Raw genomic sequence first — 14541 nt, 5'->3', positions numbered from 1 at the left:
ACTAAGCTCCCTACCTGGAGGCCCCACCCACCTATTCATCCCTTTGTTTTCCTGGCAAATTCCTACTTACTCTTCAAGACCCATCTCAAATAATTCCTCCTCCATGTAACATTTTTTAATGCCTAAGCCAGGTTAGATAACCTGTTCTGGGGGCACCTGGGTGGCTCGGTTGGTTGAGTGTCTGCGTTTGGCTCAGGTTGAGATCCCAGGGTCCTGGGATCGAGCCCCACAGTGGCCACCCTGCTCAGAGGGAGGCCGCTTCTCCCTCTCAGTCTACCTGCATTGTGTCTACTTGTGCTTGAGTGCTATCAAATAAATAAATAAAATCTTAAAAAAAAAATAAGAGATAACCTGTTCGGTCATGATTTGGTCATTGTTTGGCCTTTCGTGATTCCAGGGAGGCTCTGGCATCAGAGGAATAGGATCCTGATGAACCGGGAGCTTTAGGGAGAATCAGTTGCCCTCCAGATGGGCTCAGCTCTGGCTACCAAACTAGCTCAGAAGCTGTGGTCTTGATTTCATTGCCCCAAGCCCAGGCACCCACCTGGTCCAGACAGGGGAGCTCGGAACTTGTGCAAGCAAGAGGGAATGCAAAGGGCCCAGTGTCACAGAAAAAGGGCAAAAGCTGTTGGCTGGATTCTCATCTGAGGAAGGTAGCCCAACCAGCCTGTGGACCTCTCAGTCCCTGATCTTCTTCAGGTCTGACAAGCACCAACCAGGACTGCATCCTGGAAGTGGGGGAGTGTTAGAGAAGGGGGCGTATCACTCAGTCAATCAATATATGTTCAGCACCTGCTGTGTGCCTGGGACTGTGCCAGTGGTACTTAGTAACCCAAAAGGCAGGTGCACCAGTAGCAGGCAGGTGAAGGGCTTCCTCCTGCATGGATTATATTCCGCTGGGAGTCAGGTAGGGGCTGCTTCAGAGTCAATGGTGTCTGGGCTGAGGCCTAAAGGCAGAACGCAGCTGAATCCCCAAAAATGGGGGCTGCAGAGTGATCCCATGCAACAAGTGCACAGGTCCAGAGTGAGAATGAGGTTGTCCTGTTCTAGGGAGCAAGGAGGCTGTTGAAGGTGGAGATGAGCAACTGAAGAAAAGAGGAAGTGAAAGTTATGGGAAAAGGCCAGAGTCCCCTGCAGGGTCCTCATTCACTGTGAGTGAGATGGGTATGATGCTTGCAGTAGGAGCATCGTGAGTGGGGTTAGACGGACAGCGAGGGGCTTCATTTAATGTTTAATGGCGTCAATCTGACCCATGGAGAACAGTCCATAGGAATAAGGGCATAAACTGGGACATGAGCAGGGAGGCTACTGTGGGGATGAAAGTAGTTTGGCTTTGGAAAGGTAGACTGGCAAGACTTGGTGACTACCGGGTTGTGGGTTTGAGAATTAGAATAGTATCTAGAATCCAGGATGTGCCCAGGTCTGCAGCCAGGGAGGGATCATGTGGATGACAAAGTCATTATGAGAAGGGGGAGATCCTTATCTTCTGATTCCCTCTCCTCTCCACTTTGTTGGCACAGATCATTGCTGACTAGGCCTTGACATCCTCTCCCTGCAATGCCCATGGCTCCTATCATCTTCTGGACCTGCGGGACTGGCACACCCTGTGAAGGGCCCATGGTCACCTGAGGCTGCTAGGTTGACAAGACATTCAGACTGGCCACAGTCCAGGGCAGCCCAGGCCATCCTGATGCCTACACCCCCTCCACTTAACCCTTGACTCTGGACTCCTGCCTGTCCCTAGTACTGGCGAAAGTATCTCTGATCTCCCACTGTGGACCTGTACTAGATTGGTCTTCAGCAACCCCTCTTCTGGGGCCTAGGATGGAGGTGGGGAGGCAGGGGTTTGGGGTCCTTGCTGGGGCCTAAGAGAGATAGCTGGACCTTCAGAGAGTAGTGTACCCCAACCACCAATGTGTTTCCCTGTAAGAACATAGGAGAGGTGGGTCAAGATGGTGAGTTGATTCATCCAGGCTTACTCTGAAAGGCTAGAAAAGGTCAGCGATTGGCCAAGAGGAAGGAAGGAAGGAAGGAAGGGGCGTGCCAGAAGTCTTAAGACCAGCTACAGGAGGATCAGGGTGCTGTCTGGCCCTCAGGAGGAAGTATGTGGAAGATCAAGACTTTCAGTCTCCAGACATACTGGTCTCCTTATCCTGGAGTGACCTATGGTGCTGGTCATATTGCCAGCTGTCAAATCTGCCCATTCTGTTTGCCTCTGATTCCTTGATCTGTGTCCTCTCTGGATCCTCAGTTTGCGTGAACTGAGAATGGTAGGTGGAATACAAGGTCAGAACACTTGTCCTGCTCTGCTAGGGAATCTGCCAAATGGGCCATGGCCACAGGGCTGAGGCTCAAACCTACTTTCTCCGGGGCACCAGAACTGCTCAGTCTCGTAGGGTGACTCCATAATGCCAGCAACTAAAACTTTAGGCCAGGCAGCCCTCACACCCACATGCTTAATCCCTGGACAGACGCAGGGGGACCCCTGGACCCCTTGCTTGAACCCACGTGCCATCATGGCAGGGTGTGAAGAATTGGTGTGGGGACTGCACAAAGGTCCTGGTCAACTCCCGGTCCCCTAAGACCCAATAACTTTCCGGGACTCACTTCTCCCCTTCTTCCCCTTGTTCTGACCAGAGTGTCTCAGCAGCCGCCAGCACTGGACCCTGAACCCACGCTCTGGTCGACCCGTTCCAGATCCCAGGTCAGGGACGAGCCAGGAATCGGGAATGAGGGCGCGCAGCGTGGACTTTGGGTACCCAAGGATGGGTTGGGTATCCAGCAGCGGCGAGCTGAGTCCCACTAGTCCAGGACTGAACGGAGAAGCCAGACTGAACCCCCCCAATCGATCGATGCGCTCGGCGTGCGGCGCAGTCTAAGGAGTTGGCTTGGGATCCGCAGGGGCGGGGCGGCGAGCTCCGACTGGGAGGGACGTGCCTGGCGGCGAGTCCCTATTGGCAGGTCTTTTGGGGGAGGCGGATTCTGATTGGTCAGGCCCTTGTGGCCGAGTGCGGGCGGCGGGGTTAAGCGCGCCGCCGCCGCCCGGGCCTAGGCGCGAGCACGGAGCTCTGAATCCGCACCTCGGACCTGTAGCGGCGGTCTCACGCAATGGGTCTTCGCGTCTACCTCTACCATGCGACGCTGCTCCCGGGTGGCTTTCTGTTCCTCCTGCTCCTGGCGGACCCGGCGCTCCCGGTCGGACGTCCCCCTCCGGTGGTGCTGGGTGAGGCTTGGGTCCAGTCGTGGGTCCGTGTGTTTGTGTGTCTTGCAGGACGGGCTGCGGGGGCGGGGAGAGGAGCTATCTTCTCGGTCTGCATCTGCTCCTAGCACGAGGTCGGGAAGCATATGACTGTCTGTCTTGTCACCTGGATCTGTTCGTCCACCTCCCGCCATGCTGGGCGCGGGTGTGGTCAACCTCTGCTCACCTTCCCCTGTAGAATATGGGATAAGTGAGAAGGCTACGGTACAGTTGTCCTACAGTACCCCTGTCTACGTCAGTCCCAAGCGTTGCCTTGCTTTATGCCCATTTTTTTTTTTTTAGCTGGAGAGACCGAGGTCCTTTGGCCCCACTCCTGAGCCTTGGTGGGAGCTTGGGTGTTCTCTTGGTCCCAGGGTCCTCACTGTTGGTCTGGGCATGGCTAGGAGGCTGTCTTTCTGGACCCCCAACCCCATATGTTTCAGGAGGCATTATTAAAAGGAAGCTTTTTGGGGAAAGAATGACTCTCCTAGCCGGCCACCAAGACTTCCCACCCACCCCCAAACTTATGAAATGGGTGGCCTTGGGCGTGAGGGAGGCCTAAGGGAATCTGAAGATGGCTAAAGACAGAAGTAAGGCTTGCAACAATGGCTGTGAACAGATGTGAGGAAACATGCTTGTACTCTTAATCCTGCCAGACCAGTTTAGAGTGGGCTATATTGGGATTAGATGATCTCCCCTGCGTATTCCTTCCTTGGTCCTGGGCCCTGCAACTATTCAGGAGCCTCAGTGTTTCCTTGTGGTGGTGGACACGGAAAGACTTCTGTCTTGGGGGCCTTGGATGCTTCATTCAAGTATTGAGTTGGTGGCCAGCCAGGACTCCTAAAGGCAGAGACATTCCTAAGGTATATGTTAAATACCTAATCTGCTGCAGCATGACCCCCATGCTCTTTCTTCTTCTTTTTTTAAAGATTTTATTTATTTATTTGACAGACAGAGATCACAAGTAGGCAGAGAGGCAAGCAGAGAGAGAGGAGGAAGTAGGCTCCCCGCCACGCAGATAGCCGGATGTGGGGCTGGATCCCAGGACCCTGGGATCATGACCTGAGCCGAAAGCAGAGCTTAATGACTATGCCACCCAGATGCCTCCAGAGTCACAGAATCCTAATCTGCCTAGCTTCTCAGAGAGTGAAGGTGTTGGCATAAATCCTGGGAAACCCCAGTGGTCAGCAGAAGAGCTGTTCCTGTGCATAGAGCAGGGACCTGACCTTGGCTATCAGAGGATCAGCCCCCAGGGGTGACCATCCAGGTGAGACCTAAATTGGTGATAGAGGAAGCAGAGACCAGAGAAGTGATACAAAAGAATTGGGCAGGAGGAGACTGTAACAAGCCATTTCTACCCCCCTTAGCCTCAGTCTCCTCATCTGTAAAGTGGGCATAGTAAGGACATTCTCTCCCAGTGTTATTTGAGGTGAAGGGTACATAGATATCTCTTGTCCTAGTTTTAAGCAAAAAGGGGCTTAAGAAATGACCACTGCTATTTTTAGAGGCCACACAGCCTGTGCAGGACAAGGGGCATTTAGGCACAGCAAATCTGGTGGCTTCCTCTTTTAGCCAATTCCTTTTTGATGGAGACAATGACCAAGATCTCTGCACTGTCATGCTGAAGACTCCCCACTTCTGCATCTGTATTATTAAGGGAGGTGAAGGCAGGTGCCTCCCCTGCCTCCCCTGGTTTCGCTGAGGGCACTGTGAGATGATGTACAGGGAAGGCATGCCCTCTTCAGGGCTAGGTTCGTAGAGCCCAGAGAATGTTCAGGAGAGCCAAGAGCTGGTTGTTCACTTGGTGATCATGGATTCTAAATGAGGATGTGCTTGGAAGGTGTCAAGGGCATGGCATGTAGAATCAGGTGAGGCCTGAAAGGTCAGTGGGAACAAATATTCTGAGTAGGGCCTTAATATTGGGCAGTGAAGCTGCGGGGATGGGTTTGAGTGTCACGAGGGCCCCAGGGTTCTGTGTAGACTAGGCTCTGTGCAGCTGGTCTGTTGACCAGCTTGGGCATAGAGAAGTTATCCTTGGGACAGGGCACACCCACCCCTACAGAGCAATGGCTGGAATGGTGTGATGTTTCAGGGTAGCCATCTCTGTCACGGGATCCAGGTGTGCTGAGAGGCTAGGGCCCTCCAGATGGTCTGGTCCCTGAAACCTTACTGGGCTCCCAGTAGGCTGGCAGCTGCCTGTGTTCATTGCCCCCCTCCACAAGCTTGTCCTGGAATGCCTTCCCTGGATTCAGTTTTGGTTGGTTAAGTGGTCCAGGGTTTTGTCTTCTTTCCCTCTCCTTCTTTGAGTGAACAAGGCCTTCCTCTGTAGCCTGGAACAGCTGTGGGTTGAAGGCCTTTGGGTTCAAGCCTCAGGGGTCCCCAGCCTGCCAGGTCCAGGGCCTCATGCGTGCTCTGTCTCTCTCTGCAGTGCCCGGCGATTTGGGCAACCAGCTGGAGGCAAAGCTGGACAAGCCAACGGTTGTGCACTACCTCTGCTCCAAGAGGACGGACAGCTACTTCACACTCTGGCTCAACCTCGAACTGCTGCTGCCTGTCATCATTGACTGCTGGATTGACAATATCAGGTGGGGGTTGGGGCACAAATGAGGTGCTGCTCACCGACCCAGCCTGGAGAAATCTCTAGAACCTGTTTTTGTCTCAGCCCCTCTCAGCAGACCCTGATGTCACTGACCTCTTGCCCTTCTCATTTCCTCAGGCTGATTGGCACCAACTCTGCACCCTCCCAGACAGAACTTTTTCTGTTTCCTGCAGCTCTTGTCCCTACCTCTCCAGTTTATGCCGTGTAATTCACACCTTGTGTGTGAATCCCTGTTTTTTGTTTTTTGTTTTTTAAGATTTTATTTGGGCGCCTGGGTGGCTCAGTTGGTTAAGAGTCTACCTTTGGCTCAGGTCATGATCTCAGGGTCCTGGGATCGAGCCCCACATCAGGCTCCCTGCATAGGAAGTCTGCTTCTCTCTCTCCCTCTGCCCCTCCCCTTGCTCCTTCTCTCTCTTACTCGCTCACTGGCTCTATCAAAAAAATCTCTTCACCTGACTCACAGTCTCGAGATACAGGTTCCATGCTTCACCAACTGAACCGGCCAGGTGCCCACTTACATGTAGATTCTATGCTCCAGCCCCTATGTATAGTCTCAACATGGCTGTACCCTTTCCCTTGCCTCTGAGTTGGCCACTGGCCCCTCAGCTTCTTGTTCCTCCTGGGATATACCAGGTCTCTATGTCTTTGTACATACGGTTCTTTGAGCCTGGAATCTACCTCTACACCCTTTGCCTTATAAATTCCTTCCCATTCACTCTTTTTTTTTTTTTTAAAGATTATTTATTTATTTGACAGAGAGAGATCACAAGTAGGCAGAGAGGCAGGCAGAGAAAGAGAGAGGAGGAAGCAGGCTCCCTGCTGAGCAGAGAGCCCGATGTGGGACTTGATCCCAGGACCCTGAGATCATGACCTGAGCCGAAGGCAGCGGCTTAACCCACTGAGCCACCCCGGCGCCCACCCATTCACTCTTTAAAACCTGAGCCTGGTCCTTCTGGAAAGTTTCCCTTGCCACTCCCCAGAGCTCTTAACCTTTCCTTCCTCCAGGCCACATGCCTGTTTTCTTTCATCCTTATCAGGTGCCATAACTTTGCTTCCAAGGATGTTTCCCCGCTAATAAGATGATAATGTTTTGGGAATTACTGCTTATGGAATACAGGCACTGTCCATATTACATACTTTCATTTAGTCTTACAACAATCCTCTGAGACGGGTACTGTTTTCAGATGAGGAAATCTGGAAACTCAAAAAGCGTTACAAGGTTGCCTTGGGTCACTCAACTAATAAGTGGCAGAAGCAAGATGTAAACCCAGATTGCGTGACCCTGAGCTAAGACCTAGTTCCCTGAAGGGAGAACTTGTATCTTGTTTATCTTTATAAACATAGAGTCCGGAACACAATTGGTGCTCAGTAAATGTTGGAACTGAATGGAGTTTCACAAACTAAATTTTTTTCCTGGGGACATACTGGCTCATTCTCCAGGTGTTTTGCCTTTCCCAGTTGTTTGTTTATGACACATGCTTTGTTGACTTTTTCCTCTTCTGTACATGATCAGGTTATTTCTAGGCTGTTGATCTGCAAATCTATTTTTATACCAGAGACGTGGTCTCAGGTACTGCCAATGGGCGTTTCGGGCTGATACTGACAGGGGCTTATCAACCTTCGTGGACATCTGACCTGTTTAGAGCTGCATTGGCTTTGTAGAAAGTTTTCTCCATTTTGCTGAGTGGCCACTGGGTTCATTGACAAGTTGCCCTAGAGAAAATGGGCTCTCAGGACCTATTATTTGGGTCAAAGTTGGTATCTTTTCAGCTTTCTGTGGCTGATCTCAGGGGATTAGAACTCAGGGCCATCAAGGATTGCAGGTCTAGCCTGTGTTTTCTTTTCTCTCTTTTTCTTTTTTTTTTTTTTTTTAAAGATTTTATTTATTTATTTGACAGAGGGAGACACAGTGAGAGAGGGAACACAAGCAGGGGGAGTGGGAAAGGGAGAAGCAGGCTTCTTGCAGAGCAGGGTGCCTAATGTGGGACTCGATCCCTGGACCCTGGAATCATGACCCGAGCCAAAGGCAGTCGCTTAAAGACTGAGCCACCCAGACACCCCTAGCCTGTGTTTTCTTGGGCACCTTTTTCTGCTTGATAGCAGGGAGGCCAGAACAGAGTTCGTGGTCTAGCACAAAGCTTTCCTCCTGTCTCCCACCACCCTGTCCTGTCGTTCTTGCAGGCCTTGTTTGTTTCTCCACGTAGCAGCCACAGGTGTTTAGGTCCGGAGGTGGGGCTTTCTCTGTTTGGTTCTGTTGTGTGTTACACTTACCCTCTCCTTTGCCCTGTGACGTTTTGTGGTGGGTGGGAGGAGCTGAATCCGCAGAGATGGGGCAGTGGGTGCATGCAAAGTTAGGCTGCCTGCCTTTTGGGTCAAGTGTGATGTGGATGGCAGAGCCAGGCCTCGCACTTCCCTTTCCTAGCCAAATCCAACAGCTGCATTCTGAGGTGGATGACACCGAGAAGAAACTATCGCTTTGACAAGCGTCCTTGGATCAATCTTCGGAATGGGTCTTGGTTGGGGTCCTCAGGTGGATGCGGTTCCTCTGATCTGTGCTGCATAAACTTGTTTTGTTACTTTTTGGTCTCCCCTATAACTTCCTGCCAAATGTGAGGACAGTAAGGGATATGGCTCAGGATCCAGGGCAGTATTAGGACACACCAGGTTCAGTGTCACCTCTGGATCACTAGCTCAATGTCCTCCCCTGACAGGCTGGTCTACAACAGTACGTCCCGGGCCACCCAGTTCCCAGATGGTGTGGATGTACGCGTCCCTGGCTTTGGGAAGACTTTTTCACTAGAGTTCCTGGACCCCAGCAAAAGCAGTGTGGGTATGTAGCCCTTGCTCATGGCCTCCAGGAAATGGGACTGGAAGTTCTGCTATATTCCTGGAGTGGGAGAAGTGCTCTTTGTTTGAAAGGGTAGCCTGTAAACTGTCTCTAATCTAGCCACTGAGTCTTACAGTGTTCCCTTGGGGATCTTTCTACAGTAGATGTCCCAGTCTCCTTGTTGGGTGTGGCGTGGGGGGTTAGCACTGCCTGTCCTCTCTCTAATTCCCATACATTACTGTCTACAGGTTCCTATTTCCATACCATGGTAGAAAGCCTTGTGGACTGGGGCTACACACGGGGTGAGGATGTCCGGGGAGCCCCCTATGACTGGCGCCGAGCCCCAAGTAAGTGGTTACTTTTGCTTCCTCCCTGACGTCTTGGGGGGTGGGGATGAGGAGGTCACAGTCACCATAGGCCCTGGACTGTCCCCTCCCCTGGGCCCTTTTGTGTCTAGCCTAGCAATCACAGCTGTCACCCTTAGTCAGTCTGTCCTATCCTTCCCCATTCCTCCCCCCAGGATTTCTGGGCCTGAGCCCTGGGGAGAGATAATGAGGTTGAGGAGGAGAAAAGGAGCTCCTAGGTTTCCTCCCATCTTGGGAAAGAAGACCATTCCCCCTTGGATTTCAGCATTTTCACCACCCACCTAGTCTTGTATCTGGCCTGAAGAACAGGTTCAGGCCCCAGGACCCTTCCTTCCTGACTACTGCCTGGCTCTGGCCTACAGATGAAAACGGGCCCTACTTCCTGGCCCTCCGGGAGATGATCGAGGAGATGCACCAGCTGTATGGGGGCCCTGTGGTGCTGGTTGCCCACAGCATGGGCAACATGTACACACTCTACTTTCTGCAGCGACAGCCACAGGCCTGGAAGAACAAGTATATTCGTGCGTTTGTGGCACTGGGTGCGCCCTGGGGGGGCGTGGCCAAGACTTGGCGTGTCCTGGCCTCAGGTAAGACCCTGCCAGACCTAGCAAGTATGGGGGGGTGGGCGGGGCTGCTGATGTCAGGGATGGTGTTCTCTCTTTCCTTCAGCAATGTCCTCCCTGGCCACTTTGTGTCTCTTCTCTTGGGTGAGGATCCTTCTTTCTCCAGAGTCATATGCTTTTCCAACCATCTTTTTTTCCAAAAGAGAACCTAACACTTTCCAAAAGGGAGCCTAACAATTTCGTCCCACTAGGTGATGGCCTTGGTTATCCGTGTAAATTTTTTTTTTTTTCCAGTGTGTCCAGGCAGTGGCACAACTGTTGGTCACACAGGCACTTGCTTGTGCCTATGTCTTCACACATACACTGTGCTCTGGCCTGGCTGGCCTAACTCAGTGTGACCCCAAGTTCTTTGGGGGAGCCTTCTCCCTTTCTTCCTTTCCACCTTTGCCCCACAGAAGGAAAGCTGGGCTACAGTTTCCTGTTTATGAGTTAGACCTCCATCTGTGGCAGTGGGGAGCCTTTGTGGGTAACGCAGGGAGGAAGCAGGTGCAGATTTCTTTGGGCTTCCTTGTCTGGCAGTGGGCTTCCTTGTCTGCCACCTCCTTCCCTAATCCTCCCCAGTTCACCTGCCTGTTTATGACTGTCACCGTGCTAGCTGTAGCCGTGGGGCTTTCCTCCCTCCCTCTGCTAGGACGGGGGTGAACCCATGGCCCCTTACTTTAGGAGCCACAAGCCGCAGCTGTGCTCAGCATGTGAGGAGCTTTCTTCCTCATATCATCAGCACTGCCTGACCTACTTGTTGGTCAACTGATAGTTGCCATCACGTGAGACCCAGTGCTTCTCCCGGTAGTGACGCTGGATTGGCTGGACGATGAATCCAGATATAGAGAGGACTCATTATAGCCACCTACTCTGTCCAGCCTGGACCTGAAAGGACAGATGGAGGCATGCCTGAGTCTGAGACAGGAGCTGTGGTGGGGCTCGGGTTCCGGCCTTTCCGAGCCTCCCTGTGAATCCCTTTAGAGCTGTGCCTCAGGTTCTGGGAAACTGTTCTGTCAGGCCTTGACAGGGGTGTGGTAGTCATGGACTAGCTAGGGGCTTCCTTTTCCTCAGGGGTCCTATAGCCAGAACCCCACAAGAGCGGAAGGCCTCTGGTCAGTCAGAAAGGTGCAGGGATGGGTGGCTGTGGGCCCTGAATAGATCACATGACCCCTGTTAACAAGTTCCAGCTCACTCCCCAGAGGCCTCACCGGCTGTGTTGCTGGCATTCCTGTGTGAGAAAGCTTCTCGTTCTGTCTGCAGCCTCCCCTCCTGCCTCGACTCCTGCTGGCCTGGTTGCCTGGGCCAGTGACAGGCAGATGAGTGGAATACGACCGGGGTGGCTGGCGGCAGGCCTGAGACTGAGCCTGGGAAAAGGGAGACATGTTCATAACTCAGTGTAATAAAAGAAAAAGAGGAATGTGTCTCTGGGCTGCCAACATGCTGACTGACCTTCAGCAAGGTCAGTGCCCACAAGTGGTGACAAGTGCTCAGTGGAGGGTACCGTTTACACAATGAATCACCTCGTGGGTATGCGCTGCCTAAATCCCTGGTGACGAAGTGCAGAAGGAAAGAAACAAATCACGCTCACATGCTTCCCAGATAGAGCAGAAATAAGGGAAACATGGGAGTTATAATGCGGATGAGTTATAATGGAGGCGCGGGATTGCTGACTGGGCCCCTCCTGGAGGGCCCCCCCATAGTGGTGCTGGCTGCACCGTGCTCCCCAGCCAGTGTGCATGCCTGAGCACAGATTGAGCGAGCCCTTTCCCTGCAGGAGACAACAATCGGATCCCAGTCATCGGGCCCCTGAAGATCCGGGAGCAGCAGCGGTCTGCCGTCTCCACCAGCTGGCTGCTGCCCTACAACTACACCTGGTCATCTGGGAAGATCTTCGTGCACACCCCCACAACCAACTACACGCTGCGGGACTATCGCCGCTTCTTCCAGGACATCAGCTTCAAAGATGGGTGGCTCATGCGGCAGGACACGGAGGGGCTGGTTGAAGCCACAGTGCCTCCTGGCGTGCCGCTGCACTGCCTCTACGGCACCGGTGTCCCCACGCCAGACTCCTTCTACTACGAGAGCTTCCCGGACCGTGATCCCAAAATCTGCTTTGGTGACGGCGATGGCACCGTGAACTTGCAGAGTGCCCTGCAGTGCCAGGCCTGGCGCGGACGCCAGGAGCAGCAAGTGTCGTTGCAGGCGCTGCCAGGCAGCGAGCACATAGAGATGCTGGCCAATGCTACCACCTTGGCCTACCTGAAACGTGTGCTCCTTGGGCCCTGATCCCCGTGCCAGGCAGGGCTGTGGGATGGTGTGGCCATAGCTGCTTCTCTTGTCCTCCGGGGCTCTCGTGGCCCATGAGTGGCGTGGTCTGTGACTGACTGCCTAAGGTCCTCAGTCTTGGGTTGTGACACGTCTGCCACTGGGAAGTGCTGTTTCTTATCCTTCCTCTGTGGGAGGGAAGAAGGAAGAAATAGTCTGGCCTCACTTGAGGGATCCTTGCTGGAAAGAATGCTGCTGCTGATGGGATTGCTGTGACCTCAGGACTGGCTCCGCAGGGCGGATCGTCTGGCACCTGGCCCCAATCCCGAACTCAGGGGCCATTTGTTCCTCATACCCCTGTGGCCTTTTCACATTCACCCACCAGGCCCTGGTCCCTCAGTCTTCCTGTGAGGGATATTACTGAGCTGTGGTCCCTGTCCCTAAAGGTCCCAGGGATGGGCTTCTGGTCCCTACGGTGATCTTCCCACAAACTGGCCACAGGTAGGCTTGCTACTGGCTGTGAGTGGCCTATAGCCTTGTTGCTCAACAGCTTGACTGTGGCTTTCTGGAGAGCCTGGTTCCTCCTGCAGGCAGGGGCACGTTCTGTTCTCCGTGGTTCCCAGGTCCTGGGACATTCACTCCTACCTCCCTTACCTCCAAGAGCAGCCTAGCTCAGGACTGGGCAGCAGGGGGCCCTCCATTTCTTGGGGGCTCTGTCCCTGGAGCCTTGGTCCCCTTGGTTGGGCTGTTACCCACAGTATTGATGGTTCCCTTTCCCCTGGGACTGTGGTTCAGGGATGAGAGCAGGGCTCAGTCCCATGGCCTTTTAGGTACTCATGAAGAAAACTCAAGGAAGCAGCTAAGGCCATTCAGAGCTACCCCGAGCTGCCCTCTTATTAACCCCACCACCCCATTAGCACCCTGCCCTAGGGTTTTTCTAGCACCCAGGTGGGCTGGCACAGGCCTGAGAAGAGGTAGGGCTCTTGCCCATCTTGCCTATCACCTACTCCCACCAGACAGCTCAGTGGTGTTTAGTCTGCAGAGACTAGCCCAGAAACTTGAGTGGGCCCCTGAGAGAGCCAGGTGGCTTGGGGCTCCCCTGGGAGTTTTCTGTCTGTTCCAGAGGTGCTTCACGGATCTTCCTATAATAGCAGGGATGGATGGAAAGTCTGAATCTGCCTTGGGGACAGTCATCTCCAAGTGGGCAAGTGGCTATAGGCCAAGACTGGAGTCTGGCCTCTAGGATATGACCCCAGAGTCACAGTCAGGCTGGACCGTGCTGCTCTCCCACCAGGTTTCTGTGGAGCTGGATTTTCTCTGTTGGGAACATACCCAACATCTCTCTCTCCTTTTATTCCTGGGTGGTGGGCTCCTCATGGAGTTCTAAGCAGGCTGTACCTTGATTCTGGCAATAAAAATATTCTGGATGCTGTAAAGTACCCTGGCTGAAGCTCTGTTCTGAGCATGAGAGGAGGGAGGTAGTGGAGTGGTGAAGGGGATAAAGAGGCAGGCAGTCAGGGGCTAGACCTTTCCTGAAGCCTTGATGGGTTCTCTTAGCACCAAGGAAAGCATGGGTTCTGTGCATCTATTCGGGCTTTATCCTCTTGCTCCATCTCCTGGAGTCTGCTTCCTCTGCTGGGATTAAGAACCAGGACCTGAAATATTCCCGTTGGAATGTGGCTCCTGCCTTCCCTCTGTTCCTGCTTGGCCCACAGGCCCCACGTGCTCCCGTAGAGCTGGGGGCAGTCCTGCAGGTCACCCTGGCTGAACTCTGCTTCCCAGCCTTTTTGTCCTCTCTCAACTTTAAGGTCTCAGCATCTTTTGATCTTAGAGTTCTTCTTAAGATACAACCCATCTACTTCGTTTCTTCAGATTATCTGCCCACCATCTGTCTCTCTCCCTACAGAGACTGAGGGAGGAGAAACTAGGCTGAGACTAGGACAGAGACCAAGATGGGCAGAGACCAAGACTGGGAGTCAGTGGAGATGGATAAAGACAGAGAAGCAGAGAGCCTGATACAGGGAAACATGTATAGAGATGGGGTCCGGGACTGTCTGTGGTGCAGAACTCAGAGAGGGGTTTTAGGGCAGTGCGAGGTGGGGAGAGCCCCAGTTCCTGCCTCCACAGAGCCTGGGCTTTATGCTTTAATACACTCTGGACCACTAGAGGGCGCTCTGAACTATCACTGCGCTAGTTATTGGCCAAACCTGGAAGAAGGCTGGCCCAGAGAGGGTGAGGATGCCCAGCGATACATGGGTCCAGCTGCAATTGCTGGCCTTGGTAAAAGGATAACAACACAAAAGGGTGCAAACCCTTACCTCCAGGTCTTGCCCAGCCTGAGTCCCAGCTCTGTGTTGATACCCACCCTCCCATGTCACTCCTTGTGGTGGCCTTACAGCCACCTACTCACCCCTGACCTGTGTCAGCTCCACTGCTATCGTTGGTTTCACAGCTGCAGAGAGAGGGCATGGAGCCACAGCAGGCTTTAACACCAGCCAACTGGGGTTCAAATATGACCTTTACCAGCTCCAGGCAAGTAGCCTGGGGAGTCTCCTTACCTCCCTGAGCCTCAGCTTGCTCATCTGAAGAATGGAGCTGAATAAATGTACCCTGCGGGTGGTCTTGAGGAACACGGATGGTAT

At 53.2% G+C, this 14541-nt stretch overlaps 1 protein-coding gene across 2 annotated transcripts; it reads left to right on the top strand.

Moving 5' to 3' along the window:
- Nucleotides 1–2961: 2961 nt before the first annotated feature.
- On the top strand, nt 2962–13335 carry PLA2G15 (phospholipase A2 group XV). 2 transcript variants are annotated; one of them, XM_082711754.1, is made up of 6 exons: nt 2962–3223; nt 5667–5823; nt 8549–8667; nt 8913–9011; nt 9392–9616; nt 11409–13335. In XM_082711754.1, the coding sequence occupies exons 1-6, from the start codon at nt 3109–3111 to the stop codon at nt 11918–11920; spliced, it is 1227 nt and encodes a 408-aa protein (XP_082567880.1). In that variant the 5' UTR covers nt 2962–3108; the 3' UTR covers nt 11921–13335. The 2 variants fall into 2 exon arrangements, with proteins under 2 accessions (XP_082567880.1, XP_082567881.1); XM_082711755.1 differs by having other exon boundaries at nt 3004–3223; nt 9517–9616.
- The last annotated feature ends 1206 nt before the right edge of the window (nt 13336–14541 follow it).

This window comes from Mustela nivalis (assembly GCF_964662115.1).
Source record: "Mustela nivalis genome assembly, chromosome: 18".
Taxonomy (NCBI): Eukaryota; Metazoa; Chordata; class Mammalia; order Carnivora; family Mustelidae; genus Mustela; species Mustela nivalis.
This window is presented reverse-complemented; position numbering and strand designations above follow the sequence as displayed.

Excerpts from the sequence above, each read along its gene's own strand:
- PLA2G15 (XM_082711754.1), top strand. The coding sequence starts at position 3,109 with ATGGGTCTTCGCGTCTACCTCTACCATGCGACGCTGCTCCCGGGTGGC. Across the intron at positions 3,224-5,666 it reads TCCCCCTCCGGTGGTGCTGG|TGCCCGGCGATTTGGGCAAC; the intron begins GTGAGGCTTGGG and ends CTCTCTCTGCAG. Across the intron at positions 9,617-11,408 it reads TTGGCGTGTCCTGGCCTCAG|GAGACAACAATCGGATCCCA; the intron begins GTAAGACCCTGC and ends CTTTCCCTGCAG.